The sequence below is a fragment of the Periplaneta americana genome, chromosome 6 (assembly GCF_040183065.1).
Source record: "Periplaneta americana isolate PAMFEO1 chromosome 6, P.americana_PAMFEO1_priV1, whole genome shotgun sequence".
Lineage (NCBI taxonomy): Eukaryota > Metazoa > Arthropoda > Insecta > Blattodea > Blattidae > Periplaneta > Periplaneta americana.
In genome coordinates, this window is record NC_091122.1 from 39,719,908 (window position 1) to 39,744,960 (window position 25,053).

The window sequence follows — 25,053 nt, forward strand, 5'->3', positions numbered from 1 at the left end:
AACCCATAAAAATATAATGTAATTATCACTTTGTGAAACTGCCTACCAAAATTCCAGCCATTATTGCAGAAATTATTAATAGCTACTTGGTTTGTCCAGTATTAGTCTTGCTATGTACAAGATATTTTGGCATGAGATTTAAAATTGGAAAAAAATATAAAACCTCAGTCTTTCACAAGCTCAGTTGCAGAGCTCTGGAGTTATCTCCAAGCTCATCTTTTACACTAATAAATGCAGTAGTTTTAGATCATCGGTTCCTGCCGACCAGCTGTTGAGTGGAGCAGACCAGGCATGCAGCTTGTCTCATGGCTCTTTCCTTGGATCCCTCTTATTCCTTCCGCTATTGGCTGCTGGCTGGTGGCTGAAAAATCGATTGCTGGACAGAGATAGAGCTGCTTTTCCACCTTCCTCCGTTCCAACAATCCAATGGTTATCATTTCGAAGACTGTCCTGTTCTCTCTTGTCCGTGTGCTCTGTCTGTCTGGGTTGCAAACTGCAGCAGCAGTGGTATTCTTCTCGGATCTAGTCCCAGCACCCAAGCAACTCACGCTGGAGAGGCAACTCAACAAGAGCGTGCTGATTGGCTGGAACCCACCCGATGCCCAGCCTGGAACCATAGATTCGTATCACGTCTACGTTGATGGTGTTCTCAAGACGACCATCAAGGCAACGGAGCGGACCAGGGCTCTTGTCGAGGGTGTTGACTCAACAAGGGTAAGTGTATTTTACAATAGTGACGCAATCAACCGAAAATAATTGTAAATAAAAATTGTATGATACACAATACTCACGTGATTATGAAATGGTGCAAAGCTCACCACGAAAATAATATTATTTTCAATTTTGGTATTTTGTGTTATTATATTTTCCTTTTTATAATTTTCAAAGTTTCAGAAAGACGTGTTTAGCCCTATACACACGTCAATTAATATATCGATCGTCTAGTTCGGGCGTCTCAAGGCCAACGCGTAAAAGTTGTTACAGAGAGCAAGTGTAGATAGCGTAGTCAGCTGAAGAGATAAGCACAATACCCGAAGATAGCCGATCGCTGATTCATGTCACACCCATGAGCGAGCTAAGTTGTAACTGTCGCGGGAGAAATTCCCCAAAGCTGCAGTTTTGAGTTGTACTGTCAATAAACGGTTGTTTTCGGAAGGAATAAAATTTCTTAAGTAGTTTGCAGCAGTAATAATAACAATAATAACAATAATAATAATAATAATAAATTTATTTTCTAATTATACAGAGAGTAAAAAGAAGACATCTGAAGCATGAAGAACCATACATGTTACGTAATTATTCAAGCACAAGGAACTGGCCACCGTACCCCATTATCTCCTGGCCTAGTTGCCTCATAAGTGGTGCTTTGTTGGTATCACTTGTAAGGATCAGACCTGTCTTCAGACAACAATACTTCATTTCTAGTAAATGGTTTTTTTAAGTTTATACTATATTTAATAATAATTAAATTACAATTAAATTTGTTGGTTGTTAAGGTACGTATTCTTACGATACGCCAATATTAATATATTAATTACAGTAATAGTTAAATAATATGTTTCGTAATGTTTTCAATAATTAACAATAACAAAAACATCTTAGAAATTCACAAACAATTATTTTAAATTAGAACTATTCAAATCTCAAATCTGGTCTCATATTCTTTTTTCAAGTCCTTCAGTATTTAATATATTTGTTACATTAGTCTTGATTCAAATTAGGTAACAATTTTAGATTAATGAAGTGGTAACAGTTGCCCACTGAAATTTGCGACTCCCACAATTTCACTTTCCCTATGAAAGCTTTTATTTCTTCATACATTTGCGGTAATAAGGGCATTCTTTCCTCGGAGATGGAGACAACATCGTAGCAGTTGCAGATGTCTATTCAAACGTCGCGGTCAATGACGTCATCCGGAGATATACGAACTGCTCCCGCATCTTGTCCCACTCTTATATTAAAAAATAGAGAGAGAGGAGGAAGTGCTCCGAGGAGGCCTTATTGAGACGTCTGGTCTAGTTCAAAAGTGCGACAACTCAAAGAAACAAGTTTTGAGATTTCTTCAGTTGAAAGTTTCAAATAAATCGCCTAGAAAGGAACAGAGTTCTGGTTCATAACCACGACAATTAGAAATGAGTCAGTATTCAGGACGAGTTTATCACAATCTTCCAGTTCATTATTAATACATTTCGAAATGTACTAATAGTGAATTAGTAAAGTCCATAGTTATAATTACTTCTAAAGCAGTTTATTTCGTTTTTTTTTTTTTATTTTTGGTTGTAAATATGACTTGTCTAAATAGGTACTGAATCGGAAAGAGCTCCGAAAGAGGCTTTCAGTAGTAGTCTATAAATAACTAAAAAATGGCAATTTTTGAGTTGTCGCACTTTTGAACTGGACGATCGATATAATATCTGCAGTACTTGGGAAAAAGTGGCATAAGTCAGTTTCCACAAACATCTTCTCTCTTGGGAAAAGAGACATAAGTATTTCTCCCATTACAATAATTCATACAGAAGTAAATCAAATCGACATAAACCAGTTTGAAGACAGTTTTTTTCCTTCTCCTGTAAAATTAACATTTTTGACTTATGCCCGAGCACTACAGATATATTTGTCAGCCAACTTTACGATTCATAATTATGATGGCCCTTCACATTTCTGCTGTTCGATCCACCACACTATTCGTTGATTATTATTTATGCTCTAGCTCGTTTCTTCATCCATCTTGTCTAATTCTTGTCCATTTTATACCCCACTCTCTATATACGTCAGTTAATGGCCTGAACGGATGACATCCTGACGAGAAACTGATCAATCAATCTTCTTAATGTATCCAGCTGTTTGCTGACAACATAAAGTCCACTATAGTCCACTGTAGTCTATTCAGTTGTTGTTTTTCACGAGAAATGAGGGGTATTTTATCGGTGTTCATTATAGATGCCTGTTGTTAGTAGCCAGAGTTGGGGTGTAGTCAATATATACTGCAGGGCTGTGTCTTCTGCAACTGGTACTGATGATTTTAATTTATTACTTTTGTGGTACGAGAAACTGATGTGTGTATGGGAACTAGCGGCCTCTGGATCAGTCGGCATTTTCTTAACCTGTATGGTCCTGCTGCTTCCCCCACTGTCAATCTAAGCAATGGCGCATATTACTTTATTAGATGATACATTACTACTGGAAATCAATGTAGTTGTTTTTCTACCTTTGCAGATTATCTAAAATGTTAGTTATGGAAAATAAGGGCAGCTTATTTCTGATTTTATTCAAGAGTATGAGAGTTATCAGTGCTTGTGGAACTTGAAAAATATCGTAGTGATTAAAGTTTTCTAGATGACTTTCCCAGAGCTTGTGGTGAAGTAGTAGTAGAAAATATTAAGATCTTGAAGAAACCAGCCAGTAGCAACTAATCTTTTATTAGGAGAAATTGAGTCCGTCATGTTTGTTATCTGTTTTGCAATTAATGGCCTTAGAGTTTTTATAGGTGATCAAAAGTTGCATCATTCATTCACAAACAATTATAGAAATCTTCTGGGTAGCTACATCTCATACTGTAATCAGTTTTACTTGAGAAAATTGTCTTTTTTAAGAACTATTTTTCGAGCGTGATAACCTCTTTTTGACTTTACAAGAAACTCCTTCCAGTAGTACAGTGCTTTTCTTTCACACTGTGGCCAGCGCACGGCAGCTTGCACACTGGCTGCAGCAGTTCAGACTCCTGCCGAAACAGTTACAATATCCCCGCAACTGCTTCACATTCTTACAGTTACAGTTACAATTACAATGATAATAAGCACATACCTTATCATAAGAGATGTTGGAAATGTTGTCCTTCTCTATCCCACATTTCTAGCATTGTCTCAGGAAATTAAAACTTTAAACTCGTACATTTATAAACATGGAACAGGAACGAAACAAACTAGACAACGGCTTCATATACACTTAGAACAGAAACGAAACAAACTAGACAATGGCTTCATATACACTTGGAACAGGAACGAAACAAACTGATAACACTCGTAACTTAATTAGCACTTAAAACTCGTACATTTATTCGTGTGGAACAGGAACGAAACAAACTAGACAATGACTTCATATACACTTGGAATGGGAACAAAACAAACAGATAGCACTTGTAACTTAATTAGCACTTAAAACTCGTGCATTTATTCGCGTGGAACAGGAACGAAACAAACTAGACTATGGTTTCATATACACTTGGAATAGGAATGAAACAAACTAGACAATGGCTTCATATACACTTGGAACAGGAACGAAACAAACTGATAACACTCGTAACTTAATTAGCACTTAAAACTCGTACATTTATTCGCATGGAACAGGAACGAAACAAACTAGACAATGGCTTCATATAAGTTACACTTGGAACAGGAACGAAACAAACTGATAACACTCGTAACTTAATTAGCACTTAAATCTCGTACATTTATTCGTGTGGAACAGGAACGAAACAAACTAGACAATGGCTTCATATACACTTGGAACAGGAACGAAACAAACTGATAACACTCGTAACTTAATTAGCACTTAAATCTCGTACATTTATTCGTGTGGAACAGGAACGAAACAAACTAGACAATGGCTTCATATACACTTGGAACAGGAACGAAACAAACTGATAACACTCGTAACTTAATTAGCACTTAAATCTCGTACATTTATTCGTGTGGAACATGAACGAAACAAATTAGACAATGGCTTCATATACACTTGGAACAGGAACGAAACAAACTAGACAATGACTTCATATACACTTGGAATGGGAACGAAACAAACAGATAGCACTTGTAACTTAATTAGCACTTAAAACTCGTGCATTTATTCGCGTGGAACAGGAACGAAACAAACTAGACTATGGTTTCATATACACTTGGAATAGGAACGAAACAAACTAGACATTGGCTTCATATACACTTGGAACAGGAACGAAACAAACTGATAACACTCGTAACTTAATTAGCACTTAAAACTCGTACATTTATTCGCATGGAACAGGAACGAAACAAACTAGACAATGGCTTCATATACACTTGGAACAGGAACGAAACAAACTAGACTGACTTCATATACACTTGGAACAGGAATGAAACAAACTAGACAATGACTTCATATACACTTGGAGCAGGAACGAAACAAACTAGACAATGGCTTCATATACACTTGGAACAGGAACGAAACAAACTAGACAATGACTTCATATACACTTGGAGCAGGAACGAAACAAACTAGACAATGTCTTCATATACACTTGGAGTAGGAACGAAACAAACTAGACAATGACTTCATACACACTTGGAACAGGAACGAAACAAACTAGACAATGGCTTCATATACACTTGGAACAGGAACGAAACAAACTAGACTGACTTCATATACACTTGGAACAGGAATGAAACAAACTAGACAATGACTTCATATACACTTGGAGCAGGAACGAAACAAACTAGACAATGTCTTCATATACACTTGGAGTAGGAACGAAACAAACTAGACAATGGCTTCATATACACTTGGAACAGGAACGAAACAAACTAGACAATGGCTTCATATACACTTGGAACAGGAACGAAACAAACTAAACAATGACTTCATATACACTTGGAACAGGAACGAAACAAACAGATAACACTTGTAACTTAATTAGCACTTAAAACTCGTACATTTATTCGCATGGAACAGGAACGAAACAAACTAGACAATGGCTTCAGTGCAACTTCTGTTCACTCACACACTGTTGCGTGCTACAAACATGTGCAAATCTTTTATGCGTGGGCAGCGGGAGTCCCAGTTGAGGGGATATTATAATTGTTTTGGCAGGAGTCCGAGCTGCTGCGGCTGGTGTGCGAGCTGCCATACGCTGATCGCAGTGTGAAAGAAAAGCACTGTAGAAGTTCCATGGCTAAGTTAACTGCTTTAGAAAATGATATTTTCCAAAACATTCATTAAAAAAATAGACCATCTATGTGATTTATACTTAAACTATAAATCACTACATAAACCATTCACACACATGATAGAAGTACCGGTATGACTAAATGGGGAAAACAGTGAGATTTTCATCAGTGGCACTGATGTAATAGTCCTACGTGTATATGCAGAGTTCTGTATGGATTGGCCAGTCTTTGGGCAGTCTTGAGATTGCCTTGAGGTCAATAACTGATATGTGTATAGGGCTTTATAGCTTATTCTTTTAGTTTTGTCATTTGTTAGTAGCTATCCTTTCGTTTACATGTGATATATTTAACATTAAATGTTTTCTTTTAGATATTATTCAGGATATGAAAGGAAATATTAAGAATGTGCATCGAATTTTCGAAAAATAGTGCTAATAATGGAAATAATTGAAAGAAAATCTAGTTCCTATCTTTGAAGGATGAGAACAACAATATGAGTAATACATGATATTATGAAGGCGACACATATTTTCTCACTCACACTTTTTCCTCGTTTCATAACAATTTAATTCTTTATCATGTAATCAGTTATATTCCTATTTGTGGTTTATTTTTCAATAGTCATCCAACAGACTTTTCATAAATTAAGTAATTTACTATGCACTCAAACTAGAAGATAAACTTTGATGTTCACACTGCATATAAAAGGCATTTTTTGTGATCCAAAAATGTGAGATATGTGACTCAGTTTATAAGTTGTACGGTTTGAATTGGCGTTTGTAATTAATTTTGCACAAATTTACAGGAAATGGCTGTTCATATATTATTATAATTTCGAACATTGTTTTGCTATAGGAATTTAGAGAAAGTACAGAAAGGTGCTTAAGGTTTACAATGAGATTCTAAGTGCCATAGATTGCTTACTGAAGGAGAATGTAGAGGAATGACGATGAAGTGTTGTGTCACCATAAGTTCACAGAAGGATTTGCCAATGATTGGAGTCATGCCTATAAGCAGTTGACTTATAAACCAATACCGGTAGTTTTAAAAGACTATTGCTATATTATATGACATGAAATCTGGCAGAAACACTTAAAATTTTCCTTTTGAAGGCTATGACAGGTATTTCTTTTGCTTTGATGGTGCAAGAAAATAAAATATCTGTTTTAAATCATATAATTTTTTGTTAATTTCTTGCACTGAAAAAATTTGAGTTTTACCTCTTTCCCCAATTATCAAAACCGCAACAATGAATGTTAGTTCTCCCTTCAGAATTATAGGAAAACAAATCAGAGATATTTATTGAACAGAATTATTTAATGAGTTGGGAATTTTCGAGTCATTTTTCAGTATGATATTTTTTGTAATAATGATAGAAGATTCAGATTCCTCAACATATATCTTAATTATGTCTACTGACTTCGTATTCACTTGGGATGGAATAGATATTCTAGAATCCCCAGAATACGTTTATAACTTACCTGTAGTTAAATTCAACCGTAAATAAAACTAAACTTCTCTTGCAGCACAAGAAATGTTCATGTCAAGCATTTAGAAATTACAAAATTAACTTTATAGAGATTTCTGAGTACTTGCTAAATATCTAAACATGATATCCATGTGCTGAATATTTTTTCATAATTTATAACAATGAGGGTTAGTCCCCTCTTTTTTTTATAACTTCTTTCCATAATGCATATATGCTCTTCAGCCCCATCGGATCAGCGTGAGATCCATCACTCCCAATAGACGGACATCTCGTGATGCAGCATGCACCATGGTCATAGGAAAGGACATTCCTCTGGGTCCCAGCAATGTGAAGGCAAGCCACGTAACCAGTACCTCAGCTGTCATCTCATGGTTGCCTAGCAACAGTAACCACCAACATGTTGTCTGTGTCAACAATGTGGAGGTTCGGACAGTGAAACCTGGAGTCTACAGGCACACAATCACTGGTATGAAATTTCACGATATGTGAAGTTATAAACCCTGCACTTGTGTCTTAATTTATTAAGCAACAACTTCTTACTATGACCATAGAAATTCATATTTCAGCAAACGCTATATAGTTTTTAGTGGACTGTACCATTGTTCCATTATAATCATAAACATCGTTGTCATTAAGTAATCATTACCATCATCGTCGTCCTTCCCCTCCTCTTCCTCCTCCTTCCCCTTATCATTGTCATTATCGTCATTATACTCTTATAATCATCAGTCCATTTATGAATAAATTTTGAAGTTCAAAGTTTTCTTAAATAACGGCATCTCATTTGAAATGCTAAAAGATGTGGGAGAAAAAATATTACTGTTCTAATGCTAATATAGACACAAAAATATTCTACAATAAACCTACAAATTCTGAATTATAAAAGAAATAATTTCTGCTATTTAGTCTTTTTGTAAGTTATCGTGTGATATGACTAAGGGGACATTAATTTTCAAAATGAAACTTATACTCTGAAGGAAGAAGATGTAGGAGATATGTAAGAGAGTGTATGAGTGGATGAATGAGTGTAAGAGCGAGAGAGACTATCTATGGTGAGAGTGAGGGTGAATGTGTGTGATAGAGAATATATCTGTTCGAGGAAATGAATGTGTAAGAAAATGACTGACTGTGTTAGTGAGAGTGAATAATTGTAATTGTGAGAGTTTTAGATAGCCTAGTGAGATATTTTTGTCTCCAGAAGACAGAACGTGACAGACTGAATATGAAATTGTAGGTATGTGCGAGTGTGTGGCCATAAGTGAGTGTGAGTGTGAGTGTGTATGTGTGAGAGAGAAAGAGAGAGACTATAGGGGAACATGGGGCAGGACGGGGTAGTTAATGTTTGAATGCTTTTATTTGGTATCAAATAATGCAAATGTATGGGTTTTACGACATATATGCTTTTATTACACTGTAGACAAGTAAAAAAATACGCACTTCGAGTGAAATCCGGTCATTATAACCTTAAAATAAATTAGTTTTTCGAAATGTGTGTTTTGGCCTGTTCTGCCCCACATATGGGGCAAAATGGGGTATCTATTTTTTGTAATAATTAAATGGCAAAAGTGACAAAATTATATACTGAAAGTGTGAATACTACAACATTTTACAAGTTTACTTGAGAAAAAGCCATTTGCAAAATATGCAAATGTGCGTGGCATCCTCATCTTCACTGTCTACTCCTGCACAACAATTGTGAGCCCATTTCAAACATGATACGCATCTAATCCAACCTTCTTCTGACAAACAACAGAACGAACAACCAATTACAGGAGGTGAAATTTAATTAAATATGACGTGGGGCAGGACGGGATACTGCCCTGTTATGCCCCACCCCGTTTTGCCCCACAGTCACAATTTCTATGTTATGAGGTATTGGCGGGAAAAATAACGCACGAAATTTAAGAAAGTTTCGGAATTAAAAGCCAGGTAAGCACTCTATAATATGACATTAAAATAGATTATCTAAATAAATCTCATTTCTACTTACGTGTGACAAGAGAATACTTTAAAGTTGCAAATGAATGATACAATATCATGCAGCAACCGAATAACATACAACAGATGCAAGGAGTGGCAGTAAGTGTTGTGTGATGATATATTTACATGAGTTGACGAAGTTCTAAAAAAAAATTCGGTAGATTGCACTACTTGTTGGGAAGATAGAGGCTATACCCCGTCCTGCCCCCCTTCCCCGTCCTGCCCCATATTCCCCTACATATGTATTTGAGAGAAAGTGTCCCCTTTACAGAGAGAGTATGTGTATATTTATGAAAGACTGTGCGTGTGCGTGTGTGAGGGGGGCAGAAGTATGTATGTGGATACGTGTGGGGGGGGGGGGATATGTTCGTGAGTGAATGTGTGTTTGTGTATTTGGGGGAGGAAAGAGAGGTAGAGAGAGGGAGGAAGATAAAGAGAGAAAGAATATGAGAGAGAGAGAGAGAGAGTTTGAGTGTGTAAGAGAGAGGGAGAGAGAGAGAGGGAGTGAGTGAGTGTGAGTGTTTTCTTTTTAGAAACAAAGTGTGTGTATATGTATATATATATATATATGGAAAAAAAGTGAAAGTGTGCGCTGTGTGCGTGAATGAGAGGGTGGGAGGGTAAGTGTATGTGTGGGAGGAGAGAGTAGAAAAAAAGTAAATCTTAGTTTATATGTATCCATGTACGTGATGTATGTGAAATGACTTTTTGTGTGTGGAAAAGAAAGGGGAAAAGAAAGTGTGTGAGAAAGAGATAAGAGGATTCGTACTAAAAAGAAAGCGATAGTGTGTGGAAAAAAATGAAAATTTTAGTCTCTGTGAGTGAATTCATGTAAGAGAGGTGACAGTGTTTGACTGCCTTCAGCTGGGACAGTGCTAATCCAGCTATTAATTTTTTATGAGTGGCAGCAGCTGTGATGGGCTGAACTACCCGATTCCAAAATGTCCACTGTGTTTACAAACAATCTCCTTTGCTTCTTCGCTGAGTGAACAGCAGAAGTGCAGCGAAAAAATTTTACTACAAAAAATGGCGACCGCTATTACAGCAAAGCCGAAGTGCTGTCAGTCAGCAAGGCGTTCAGTGATTTTGCTGCCTTGTGCTGTACTGGCCGAACACAACCTCTTTGTGGAAGAGACAGGAGGAGAGAAAGATTGTGTACTGGTATGTGTTTTGTTGTGTGAAAGGGTATTCTTGTTTGAGAGAAAGAGAGAGAGAGAGAGAAAAAAAGAGTTTGCGCATGTGCGTGCATGTTTTAGGGCTGAAATACTATTGTTGTTGTGTGTCTACACGAAATTGATTATTGTTTACATTGAAGTTGAATTCATATGTTGGCAGCAGTGTTATCTCAATTTATGAAATATTTGCATTTGTGGCCCTATTCTTCCCAAGGTGCCACATATCTGTATCTACAACACTGATATAGTCATTTAGATTCATAGATTATTATATGCTGTTTTCCTTTATCGAGTTACAACAGAGTCCTATTCCATTGTTTCCCATATCCTTATGTTAGAATAGGAGAAATATTCAGAGAAACCTTCAAGTTGCTGAAAATGTAGAAGGAATATTTAAGAATTTTTATTTACACTGTTTATATTTTCTGAATAAACAAAAATGTTCTTGCATAGTCTTGTTAATTTATTTTTCCACCAAAATACAGACATAATGTACCTACTCAGTAATAACATGGTGTTTTGCATTTTCAGTCTTATATGTTCAGTCTTTAATTTTTTTCATTATAGAGTACAATACGAATATTCTGTAATTCACTAATTCATTTTGTGATTTAACATGTAATTTGAAATAATTGTTCACATGCCAGTTAATATAAGATGCAATGTTGAAGAATATACTGTCGCAGAGATGAAATTGCTTGGTGTCATTACAGGCCTGGCCCCTAACACGGTGTACAGGGTGACGGTTAGAGCCAAAAATATACGTGCCCCTACTTTTGACGAGAAGGCAAGCCAGCAGATGGAGAGGTTCTCTTGTCATATTGACTTCCGTACACTGCCTAAAGGTGAGACTACGGTTATGGATTTACAATTTTAATTTACAAAAAGACAATATTGTATAATTTATTGCTCTATTGAAAACACATACATTAAACATTTCAAAATATTTTTAGCTAGTTCACTGTGTTGTTATTTTCAACATGTTCCTGTGAAGTTTATTTTAGTGACTTTGCAGGTAAATTACAGCCTCATGACAACCCTATAAATAGGTAGTAACTTATCTGCATCTTTAAATCATTTCATTTCCGAATTTTAGTAATTAGATATTGTGGTGCAGGATTGAATAAACGAAACATTCCCTTTGTTCTATCTATATAATCGAATACTTACTAATTTTCAATTTTAAGAATTCAATTAGGAGACACAGTTATCTTGATAACTTCTGTTTAATAATGGATACTTGCTATATATTGTTCTGGGTGTCAGAATTGTTTCAAAATAGATGAATAATATGACAGTTTGAAACACTTTTGTTAAGTTCAGTTTATAATGCATACCATAGGCCTACTCAAACATTTTAAGAATTCGTATACATTCATTTGTAAGGCAGTCTAATTCATTGATTTAATAAATCAATAATTTATTGTTAAAATGTTCGATCTCAGGGATCGGCCATTCTGACTTGAGGCTTTTCGTGGTTTTCCAAGTTTCTTCATGCAATGCTGGGATAGTACTAAATACAAGGGACACAACCCAATTCCTTCCCAATGTTACACTCCTTCATAACATACAGGTAATTTCTTACATCATCTTCTTACCTTCCAAGAAAGGTTGGCCATCTGTCCAAGAAGTATCACAACTGGCTAAGTGTGCTCCCCTTCATTGAGAGGAAAGAGCATTAGTGACAACTGCTAAAAAATAAAAAACTCCTAAAAAGAAATGTATTTCTTATATTCTTGTTCTATTCAACCAAATCATTTCTCAGTTTTTATTGTGATAAAATATTAAAATTAAAAAGAACATTTATTTCATTTTATAAAATTATGATTGAAATGGAATTTACTTCATACAAAATAAGATTATTCGTATTTATTAGTTACCACACAGTACAAGTATTGGAACTTTCCTTCAATACTCTACAAAGAAAACCCTGTGTTCTTCTAATTGAATTCTTTAGATTTCAATAGTTACAATATCTTTACACAGTGCTTCTTGAGATCTTTAAATTTATATCATTCACCATTTCCGAAACGATATATGTTAATGTAAACTAACCAGAATGGTATCTCACAGTTGTTTGATAGGAGTTATAGATTAAAAAGAGATATAACAGATGTTATACAAAGCTACAATTTTGATATGCCACTCTGGTTTGAATTCTGTTGTACTTTTAAGAATGTTGATTTTGTTGCAAGACTCCTTATGATGACCTCGAATATGACCTGGCAATGAATGGTGAGGTTATATTGAGTGAATAAATGTTATGTTGTTATTTGTTTTTGGCAATTGTTCATTAGAAGACTAAGGGCGCTTAGTTGAGTTCAGTGTTAGATGCATGGCTTAAAACAAATTGCATCAGAAAACTAACAGCATACTTGCTAAATCTGGATTTTCTACAACAGGTTAAGTATTTTGAAAAGCTGTTCAAGTTTGAATTACGTACACATTTATCTTCACCAAAGCAACACTAATTAAAAATCGAATGTCACAAAATATAGATTGTAACTGCGCCTGAAATAAAAAAGGAGAACAAATGTCATTCAAACAGTAAATTTCATAATTTACCTCATATTCTGAACATGTGCAATGGACCAGTGCTTTAATGCATACTATCACGAGTAAGTACATCCTTTCACATCGTTTTATAAAATTATTCTTTATTATATGGCAAACATTTTAATTTAAACGCGCCTATCATAGAAGTATTATAAATAAGGTTACAGTCAATACTTAGTTTCAATGGAAAAATTTACTTGTAGAACCAAATTTTAAAATATTCAATGTTCATCTGTCGAAAATCTCAGAGCATAGAGAATTTGTAGTTTAGGCCTAGGCATTATTACTTATTTATCGTCCTCATTGGTCTAGTGGTTAACATAAGTTAGATACCTTCAGAGCCAAAGAATGCAAGTTTGATACCAGATTGAGGGCGATGGGTGTCTCAATTTTTTGTAACAGATAACACCTCGATAACCAATGGAGAGATCTCTGCTGGTGAAGAGTAGGAATGTTCTATTTATAAACTTGCTGGTTCAGAGCCACAAGTGAAGTGGTCCCACCACCATCTTAGAAGAAGGCGCATAAATTCAGAATGATTTATCACTAGAGCCGAAATCAGATGAGCAGAGTTAGTCATGTGCAAGTACCGGTAACCAACAAAACTAATCTTGTTGAAACACTTGTAAAAGTAGCATAGGAATGAGTTAGGATAGCACATTTATCAGTTACGTACACAATATAATAGGCAATTATCAGTGGCGGCTCCTGCATATTTCTTAAGAGGAGGAAAGAAATTAACAGCACTAAATGACACCTTCTTGAATGAAACATGCTACAAATTAGCCTGCATGCATACATGTAAGACCAGGTATTGTTGGGGTTGGCCTTCCCTTCTGTGTAGCAATAATCTGTTCTTGTAAACTGAATTTCCTAAATTGTCCAAAATATATTATGATTTCACTTCCATTCATTGTTGAAATTAACAATTACAAGGACATTCACAACCTCGTAGCATTTTTCGAGCACACTACAGCATCACACGTGTTGGAAGAGACTAGCTACTAACTCGTAACCGGAACTGTTTTATGGAAATGAAAATGGGAATGGGAAATAATCTGAGGAAAGCGAGAACACTGCACCCACCCACGTGGTCTGTGTTGCCACATGTACATTTTACAAGTTCAGTATCACATACTTTTGAAGAATGTCAGTTCTTGTAAAGTCATGCTATCATTATTGTTCAAAGCTGCCGGTGGCCGATTAATTTTTTATGTTAAAAATGATGTACTTTGGAGTACCTACTTTCAGTTTCAAATATATTTGTACAAAACTGATAACTTGGCTGTTGCCCTGTCTAGTAAACAATGAATAGAAGTGAATTTCAGGGGCCAACTACGTAAGACTACTTCCTCTTTGTTTTACATAAACCCGACTTTAACTTTCAAATATCCACGAAAGTTTCAAACCATGAATAGTAGCCTATATAAAGCGCAATGAATAATGTTTTTTATTTATAATTAAAAAAAGTTTACATGGTGTCTTTCATAGCGTTGCGTTAAAACTGTTTTTGTTGTGTCTCCTCCTAGATGTGTTATAGTCCGGTTGAATGGAACATCGTTAGGTGGCAGTGGTAGCGAGCTTGCTGCACGACCAGTCGGTTTCTATTTCCTGCCCATGACGGATTCAGAGGAGGATCTCTTCCCTCTCCGTTCATTTACTTGCTTTAAAACTCTGCTTCTTTCTCTGGCCGCTAGTGCGCTGTTGTCTATGTGTGTTAACTGCAGTAGAGGAGGAATGGAGTGCCTTTCCTCTACACAGACAATCTCGCATCTTTCTCACAGTTTTCTACAGCACATGATCAACCAAGTTTTTCTTATAGCTGTGAACTTGAAAATCCTTTATTTGGTATTTACTTTCAAAAGAAGAAAATGTGAGGAGGACGTTCCTCCCTTCCCTCCCCCAAGGAACCGCCACTGGCAATTATTGATAAAGAAAAAGCTATATTCCTGCATTCCTGCTAAACAGTTTAGATTATTAAATTCTCTTTTTACCATTCCCTGTTCTTATTGCTAAAGTCCGGGCCTGTATAGCTGTCTTCCATAATATATCTCTTCACTTTGAAGTCCTTACATTCAAAACTGCAATTTAACAATATAAATCTGGCTTTTCAGGTATTGCTCCCTGTAAAGCTGACTTGAATAATTTCAAGGGAAAAATTGTTCCAGGGCCGGGTATCGAACCCGGGACCTTTGGCTGAGCTCCCCAATGCTCTACCGACTGAGCTACCCAGGAACTCCGGGGAAAATTGAGCCAAAGTCTGGTATAGTTCCTGGGTAGCTTAGTCAGTAGGGTATTGGCACTCTCAGGCAAAGGTTCTGGGTTCAATACCCAGCCCTGGAACAATTTTTCTCTTGAAATTATTCAATGCAATTTAACAAGTTTACTATCATTGATTTTATTCTCCTGTTCTTCACATAATAAATACATACAACAGAATATCTTAGTTTAAAATGTTCCTGGTTAATAAACACTGCATATTATATCTATAATATTACTCGGTTCAAAAAGTTTCTGGAATAAATTTTTTCGCCGAAATGAACTATGTTATGTGATATATTTCTGTTTCTGGTGTTGGCATCATTCATTATGTCACTTACGTAGAAGTTTCATGATCGTAGTCATTGTTGTTGTATGGCAACTTGCTGCTGTTGTCTGTGTGATATTTTTTCGTTGCATTAACAAAGACGACCAGCACTCCAGTCGCCCTTCAGAAAATCATTTATACCAGGCATAGACCTGCGTTTTTTTCACTGCTGCTTCACCAATAAGCTTTTTCAAGCATTCTTAATGTCTCTGAAGGAGATTTGTGCAAAAAAAACAAAAAACAAAATTAAATATTTGCACAGTTGCCACACAACAACAACAATGACTATGATCATGAAACTTCTACGGAAGTGAAGTCATGAATGACATCAACACTAGAAACAGAAATATACCACATAAAATTATTCATTTCAGCGAAAAAAATATATTCTGGAAACTTTTTGAACCGAGTATGTATGCCAAAAATTAAACAATTATTACACCATTTTTGAATCTTGCATACACCACTTTTAACACTTGAATATAATTGATGAACTAGTGGACTTACTCGTGTTAAATATGTAATATTCGTCCGGCTTACAGCTGTTTCAGTGCATCACGCACCATCATCAGAGCCTACTCAGAGTAGCACTGATGATGGTGCGTGATGCACTGAAACAGCTGTAAGCCGGACGAATATTACATATTTAACACGAGTAAGTCCACTAGTTCATCAATTAATTATTACACATGTTTCTAGGACTCTTTCTATAATTACATTATTATGACAGTTTAATGGACACAGTTTTCATTCTAGCAAATATTCCTTCAATGTCACTGTAAGAAAATTGTAATAAGAAAAACAGAGTAATCTTTCATCTTACGATGTTTGGTGACGTATATTTGTAAAAAAAAAGTTTTCACACCCTTAGCAGTGCTGACTAGATCAGACGCTATGGACAGTACTCTATAACAGAGTCACCAGTATGAAAGGATAATTCCAAGCCTTTGGCGTGAGACGAACTCGATAGCTCAGTGGTAGAGCGCCTGACCGGAGAACAGGAAGTCGCAGGTTCGATTCCCGCTTGAGGTTGTGTAATTTTTCTTTCATACCATGGCATGATTGTGACTATAATAGTATTTAAATTCAAAAACAGAGTGTTTCCTTGATTACGATACAGGTGTTTATACCTGCCGCAGCCAAAGAAGTGACTTCTGACAGCTCCATAATGTAAAAGCCGCCGTTCCATGGTGGTTGAAGCATGAATTTGGATGCGCTGTGGACGAAAATGCGTCTACTCTGTAAGACTTCCACATGTTGTGGCCCACGTAGCCTGCGCGAGATGACAAGGCCATCCTTCAACTACAGTGAAACGGCTCCTATATTTTTTAAACTCCTTTCCACTCCTCCCAGAATCCCTCAGTCATTGGGAAATTGATTCATCACATGTCATTCTGGCGTCACACAGGAAGAAACGATGGCATTGCCATGTAGATCCTCCCTACCACCTTATCAGTAATGATCACAAAATCTTTGCCTGCCCTCCCACCAGCTGTTGGGATGAAGGGAGAAAGGGAATGCTACTGTTTGCAACATCGCACTTTGTTCCTTTACCTTCCACATGCTTTACTAGAGACTTCCAAAGATTTTGTGTTCATTACTGATAAGGTGGTAGGGAGGATCTACATGGCAATGCCATCGTTAGTTACTTCCTGTGTGATGCCAGAATGACATGTGATGAATCCATTTTCCAATGACTGAGGGTTACTGGGAGGAGTGGAAAGGAGTTAAAAACATAGTAAATTTTATACATTGAATTTACACAATTACACATTTTAGAAAACGGTTTTATAAATTTCCTCTCAATACTGAATATTCCCTATATTTCAGTTAATGTGCAGACAAAATGGAGCATATAAATAAATGCATTACCGTACAATTATAATATTTTTTACAAGTTTATTGGTGTTCGAATCAGTGGCGGCTCCTGCATATTTTTTAAGAGGAGGAAAGAAGTTAGCAGCTCAAAATGATATCTTCTTGAGAGAAACAAGCTACAAATTAGCCTACATGCATACATGTAAGACCAGGTAGTGTTAGGGTTGGCCTTCCCTTTTGTATAGCAATAATCTGTTTTTGTAAACTGAGTTTCCTAAATTGTCCAAAATATAATATGTTTTCACTTCCATTCATTGTTGAATAATTGCACAAATTAGCAATTACAAGGTAATTCACAACTTCGCAGCATTTTTCACGCACACTACAGCATCACACGTGTTGGAAGAGACCAGCTACTAGCACGTAACCGGAACCGTTTTACGGAAATGGGAATGAGAAATAATCTGTTAGGAAAGCGAGAACACTGCACCCACCCACGTGGTCTGTGTTGCCACATTACATTTTACAAGTAGTTTGCAGTACTTTCAATTTCAAATATATTTGTAAAAAAAACTGACAACTTGGCTGTTGTCCTGTCTAGTAGACAATGAATGGAAGTGAATTTCAGGGGCCAAAAAGATCTGCGATACTAATGTAGAACTACTTCCTCTTTGTTTTATATAAATCCACCTCCAGCTTTCAGATATCCTCGAAAGTTTAAAACCATGAATAGTAGCTTATATAAAGTGCAATGAATAATATATTTTGATTTATAATTTTAAGAAAGTTTATATGGTGTCTTTCATAGCTTTGCGTTAAAACTGTTTTTATTGTGTCTCCTCCTAGATGACGTGTTATAGTCTGGTTGAATGCAGCATCGTTAGATGGCAGCGAGCTTGCTGCAAGACCAGTCAGTTTCTATTTCCCGCCCATGCGCTGATTCAGAGGAGGATCTCCTCCCTATCCTTTCATTTACTGGCTTTAAAACTCTGCTTCTTTCTCTGCCGCTAGCGCACTGTTGTCTATGTGTGTTAACTACAATAAAGGAGGAATGGATTGATTTTCCTCTACACAATCAATCTCGCATCCTTCTCACAGTTTTCTAGCAGCATATGAGTGTGCGTCGTTTAAAACTTGATCAACCGAGGTTTTCTTATAGTTGTGAACTTAAAAATTATCGAATCTTCCTCGAATTTCAAGGCATATATTTTATTTGGTATTTACTTTCAAAAGAACAAAAATGTGAGGAGGACGTTCCTCCCTTCTCTCCCCCGAGGATCCGCCACTGGTTCGAATACTTCTTACATCCACTGTACAGTGCAGGACCAAAAAAAAAGACGACGCCAATACTTGAATGCTTGAGTCATTGCATAGGATCCCGCTGTGTGGTGTCCTACAAACTTGTTGCAGTGCAATCGCTTCCTGCCATCTCCATTTCAGTGGCAATGTGTGCACGTGTCCATTTAAACCAATGAGTTATCTTCCTGCAAACACGGGCCCGAAAAAACGGACCCATAAAATCGCGATTTATATGTTGATGGAATGATATCTACAGCACAATTTGTATAGGCTACAAACTGCCAGAGATTGGACTGTGTAAAGGGTTTTTGCAGGGGGAATGGTTTCTTGATTTGCTGTGTATGCTTTCTTAGTGATGTTCTTTCCTGTTCTTGATAAATATGCTAAGCTGACTTGTAAATTACCGATACAACCAAAACTACAGACTCAACTCACACTTGTTTAGCAATTAAACAAAGTGCCCATTTCGCTCTTCAAACAGATTCGGAAGACAAAATGAATCTCTTGCATAACTGGCGCAAATATGAAACTAATCCCGAAAGAGCCTAATGACTTTAGAATCATGAAATATGTTCCCAACGACTATGCTATATCGGGCTTCTATTGTATACTTGTTAAATTTTCGTAAATAATTTGTAAGATAATAAAGATCGTTGTGCAGACATTAGGTACCAATACTTAAATATTGTTGTACAGTGAGATTTGCAATAATTTTAGCGTGAACCTGAGTGACTACAACCAATAGAAAATAGGGAATTTCGAAGATTAGATGAAATGCACATGCCAAGGATATCTGACAACAAAATAGTTAAAGTACTGATAGTTAAAACTGCAAGAGATTGAATACCTACAAGAAAAAGAGGTTCAGGAAGGTTGAGGAAAAGGCAAAGGGATTCCTGTTTTGGTGTAAGCAAGCTGTAAAGCGCAACATTAAGGAGGGGGAAAAGAAGAATAAGAAGAAGATGAAAAAGAAGAAAAACTTGATTGATTAATAAAGGAAAAGACTGTGAGAGTGGTAAGAATAGAAATGGAATGGATCAGTAATTTTTCGAGGTGGCCCCACGCAACTCGCTTGACTGTTTAAATTAATAAAATCTGATAAAAAAATTCGGTTTAAAAGACATGGCTAGGCATAATCCGTAAAAAGTCCTTCCAAAACCTTCGTTTTTAACAGTGTCTTGTAGTTAAAACTGATATATTTTTTTCTTGTTTTCCGCAATAGTCGAAAGACACCAATATTGTTACAAAGCTGCGAAAACCCACATTCCTATGCTATATTGTTTGTAACTGTACTCTGTAATAATAATAATAATAATAATAATAATAATAATAATAATAATGATTTATTTTAGCTGGCAGAGTTAAGGCCGTAAGGCCTTCTCTTCCACTCAACCAGCAAAAAGTGTATATACATATGCATGAACTTACAAAAAATTCAACAATTTGATTAAGTGAGAGTTACATGTATACAAGAGTTATATACAAATTAAACAACAAAATACTATGAACTATTAATTAGACACTGAAATAAACTGTGTAGCAGAATTAAGCTAAAATACATAGAATGTTAATATATTTCAAATAATATTAGATAATAGAAAGAGATTATTATGAGACAATTTTGAAAATACAGCACTATCAGGATGATGTCTAAAGAATGAAGTAACAATGTAGTCAGTGATAGTTTAAATCAGTAAGATTGGAATGAAATGCTAATAAGGTTATCTTTTAAGCTGTTTTTAAAGGTGTTTATTGTCTTGCAGCCCCTAATACTTTGTGACAAGGAATTTCATTGACGCGAGGTGGATACTGTAAAAGATGAATAACAAGATGTTCTATGAAGAGGTATACTTAGCGTGCCACAGATAAGTGATCTGGTATTTACGTCGTGGTTAGAGTATAGATAAGAGAAACGAGACGAAAGGTAATTTGGTGTTGAGGTGTGCAGAATTCGATAGAGTAAAGACAAAGAGTGTAAAGTTCTGCGTTCTTTAAGTCGGAGCCACGAAAGACTTGCGAAGGACGGTGATATGTGATCATATCGTCGGATGTTGCACACGTATCTGACGCACATATTCTGAGCTCGCTGTAACTTGACTGACAATTCAGAACTTAGGTCACTTAACAAAACGTCACAATAATCGAAGTGCGGCATTACTAAGGTTTGTACCAGTGGCGTATACTGGTTAAAGGGTTTGGGCTACCGCTGACCCTATTATTACACAAAATATATCTAACAATTACTTTAATTTTAATTACTATGGTAAAACTAATAATACAAAATTATTACTTATGTTATATTATAAACTTTTTCTTTTGTAATTTCCTTGGGCTACCGCCAGTAGTCCCGGTAGCCAGCAAAATACGCCCCTGGATTGTACTAGGGTAAGTTTTAGTTGCTGGGGCAAGAAATTTCTCAAGTGACTCCAACAGTGAATGGAGGAACAGGTTTTTTTTATCGTTTCTTTAACTTGAAAATTCCAACTTAGATTATTATCAAAAAAGAAGCCAAGATTTTTTACGACAGATGAATAAGGGATTACTCTGAGTCGCCATTCCGAATATCTGCTCTTAACAGCTATAGTATTTAGTTATTAGCTCGTTCGTTGATGTATGCCAGATCGGCCATTATTATGTGATGAAAGTATGAAAATAACTTTTTTCTGGTAGCCCCTTCACATGTCATGAAGGCACATGAAGTGCTGGAGGTAGAGTCCCATGCTTTCTTGACCGTGGCACTGGAAGGAGATGGTGGTACCATGCTCCAACTGCCTTTTTACCCCTGGGAAAGGCCCGGTACTCAATTTGATAAGAGGCTGAGTGGACCTCAAGGCCGTTCTGGAAGTTTTGAAATGAGAAAATCCCGCCACCACTCGGGATCGAACCCCGGATCTTCCAGTTCGTAGCCAGCTGCTCTACTAACTGAGCTGTATGGAAATAACTAAATTAATTAAAGTAAAAAAAAATTGTTACAAAAACTAGATTCAGATTATTTTATTTTAGTGTAATATGCATCTCAGTATGTGTACATGCCAGAGAGTTTGCCGAATATTTAACCTAGTATTCTAATTACAATTATTATGATTATATAATAGTTCGTAACAAGTGCTTTTCCAGACATGAATTCCGAAAACGTACTGGTTGTTTTGACTCGCTCTGTTTTCATAGAAGTGTGTATCGTAGTCACGAAAATAACTCTGTATACCACATCGTTTATTATAATGTATATTATACTGTAATGTATATATTTATAAAAGACCAGCCTCATGGTCTAGTGGTCACAGCTTCTGGCTATAGTTCATGAGGTCCTGGGTTCAATTCCCGGTTAGAGCACAGGAATTTTTCCTTAAAGGGGATTATTCCTGTGTTCGTCCATGGTCTGGAATTTAGGTTAAGTTTAGATTTAAGACCTCTCCTGGCACCACATTATCATAATCATCCTATCACATCATCGGGGTAATGTAACTCCGCCTTCCAGGTGCCCCAACCTCAGAAGTGGGTTACAATTAAGCCACAGCCAGGAGAGAAGACCAGAAATGTCGAAAAGACAACCTGGTGGCATTGGATAAAAAAAAATATATATATATATTTATAAAAATTATTTTTACATACTGGTAGTGTTCCGCCACTGCTAGATCTCGCTGTGTCGACAATAGTGCGTCATTATTGAGTAGAACTCGCCTTTAATTGACCCTTCGGTACAAGTTAAAATTCTGGATGTGACTTTACAGTCACTCGTATTGAAGGATCAACTAAACGTACAATGAGTTCATTCAGTCTTCTACTCAATAATAATTCATCATTGCCAGCTGGACGCAATCTGGCAGTGGTAGAAGACTGAGTAAAAAGTAATTATAACACTTAAGAACAATAATTGTACGATTTATAGAAACTTCAATTACTAATTAATGTGATAAAATTAATTAATGTTTTAATTGAGAGGCGCAAGTTAATATGTTCATTTACTTATGCTAGCAACGTTTTGGTATACAGTTATGATATTTTTATGGCTTTAAATTTACAGTAAAAGACCAATGTGAAGATAAAAATAACCAGGTGAAGAGGTCACAGTATTTTGAAATACCTTGCAACAAAAGCAGCAGTTGTCATCATCATAGCTATATTGAACAGCGTTTTATGATAGTAACAATAAACATCAGCAGCAGTGTTGTGTTGTGCATGGCAATAAGGGGTTCTTGTCCTGGCTGTAGTTGGTCCCTTCAGGCCAACAGACAGTAGCGGCTGTGGGACAGAACCCAACCTTTCCGTACCTTACTTGTAGATTAAACCTTTCTCCTAACCTTAAATTGTTTGTTGCTAATGGTGTTAATTGTTAGCTTTTTTAGCTGAAAAAGAAAATCTCTTTTAAGTGTCTTCTCAGTCTGACTGTTGCGTTCTTAATTATTATGATTTCATCATTAATTGATTAACATATTTTTCTTTTTTGTATTTGTCTGCTTGCATGGATAAGGCTGCAAAGGTGATGATAACATTTTCCAAGAATCATATTTTGTGTTGTTAGTTTGTGTTGTTTGCGTGGGATGGAATAATTTTAGAGCCACCCATCTATCTGCTGCAAACATTATTTAGCTCTTATGGCCAGGTTCTAAGAGAATACACTTAATTTGATATTGAATGAGAATGTATGTATATTACTTACCATTCACTCATAATATAATATATTTTTAGTGGAAGTAAGACAATGAGGAAAATTACAACGCATTATGTATTCCTTTCTTTGTGAACGTACTAAACTAAAATAAATTAATCTACTTTCGCCTTCATTTCTTACATTCAGGTTACCTCTGAAGCAAACTTCTTTCTTTATTTGCCAGGATTTTGTATTTTCTTTCATTTGATTCTTAATAGTAATTTTCTCCCAATTACAGCTAAGTTCTTGTATGGGGATAATAAAATGAAAATATCGACTTGTAAATCTGCTATTCCTTCACATATTTGTATATATATTTGTATATATATATATATATAAAAAATTGTGTTGATAAATATTTCTTTAACAACCAAAATAATTAAAAAGATGAGTATACGAGTTTATTGTGTGTACAGAAATTGTTAAATCTGTGTCTGTTATAAATCCCTTTCATTTCACTTATGCAACAATATAACATTTATATTGGAAGAAAAAGTCTAAACAGCGATCAAATGTGGAATATAATAAGAGTCCTGGCAAATAATCTTTAAGGCTATGTTATGATATTTTGTGGAACTAATTGATTCTGTATGATAAACTTCTGTACAAGTGTAGTTAAAATTTATTAATTTTTAATGCACTTCTATCAACTATGTATTTCCCAAATAACTAGTTTCTTGAGTTTCATTTAATCTCGTAATTGTAGTAATTGATTTATTAAGTACTAACATTAGACTGAATGTGTGGAAATGCCGCTAAGCAGTAGTGTTACGATTATTTTTCCTCTGTTTCATTGATTTAGTCATATGTTTCTGGCAAGTGAGACAGTGGGTTGGGATATATGGTGGACAGCAGGAAGAGGCTGCAGGTACAGTAAAACCTCTGCTCATAAGCACCCACCACCTTTCAGCATGAGATATGTTGTGTAACAACAACCTGCATCAACAAGAATCTGTAATGCTAAGCCCACCATGAGTGTGCTTTATCTTTCGATTTTTATTCCAATTCTCTGCTGAATGTATTCCTTCTAATCTTCGACCTTTTCTTTCTTTCTCCATAGACACAAGTGTGGGAATTAATAACAAGGTATAAAATTCGAGTGTTAAGTTTGTAAATGTTCGCTGAAGTTATTCCTATTGATATATTTCAAATTATGATTTGGCAAAGTGCCTCTTAAAAATATAGATTTTAAAAATAGAAATATGATAGATAACACTGGTAAACAATGATTTTGTTAAATGTATAATTTCTGCTGTTTCTTACCGGTATGTAATGTCATGTGCTGATTCCAAAAATGAAGTCAGAATTTTTCTACCACCCACCATTTTTTTTTTTTTGTAATTTTATAAAAATTGATTTATTTTTATTGCTATATACAGTCAACATGCTAATGGAAAGAAAATATTTCAAATATTTCATTTCATTGCTTTAACAGTAAAATTGACCTATAACTTTAGATCACTGTTGCCTGTGAAGTCAAAATTCATAAAAATTAATTTTATTCCTCATAAGACTGCGAGAGTAGTATTAATTCTCAGTTGAGTTGGAACTTACAATCATGAAATAAGTTTCATAATCTA

At 35.7% G+C, this 25,053-nt stretch overlaps 1 protein-coding gene across 19 annotated transcripts in view; it reads left to right on the forward strand.

Annotated features, from left to right (window-relative positions):
- The window catches only part of Rbp (RIM-binding protein), a 409,454-nt gene that overhangs the window by 288,319 nt on the left and 96,082 nt on the right, over positions 1–25,053 (forward strand). For 12 of the 19 annotated variants that reach the window (XM_069827954.1, XM_069827942.1, XM_069827940.1 and 9 more), the window contains 3 exons: positions 500–714; positions 7,630–7,873; positions 11,276–11,407. In XM_069827954.1, coding sequence (XP_069684055.1) covers positions 500–714; positions 7,630–7,873; positions 11,276–11,407 — 591 coding nt within the window. The remainder of the gene's footprint in view (positions 1–499; positions 715–7,629; positions 7,874–11,275; positions 11,408–25,053) is intronic. The other 7 variants (XM_069827952.1, XM_069827945.1, XM_069827951.1 and 4 more) reach the window with 1 other exon arrangement.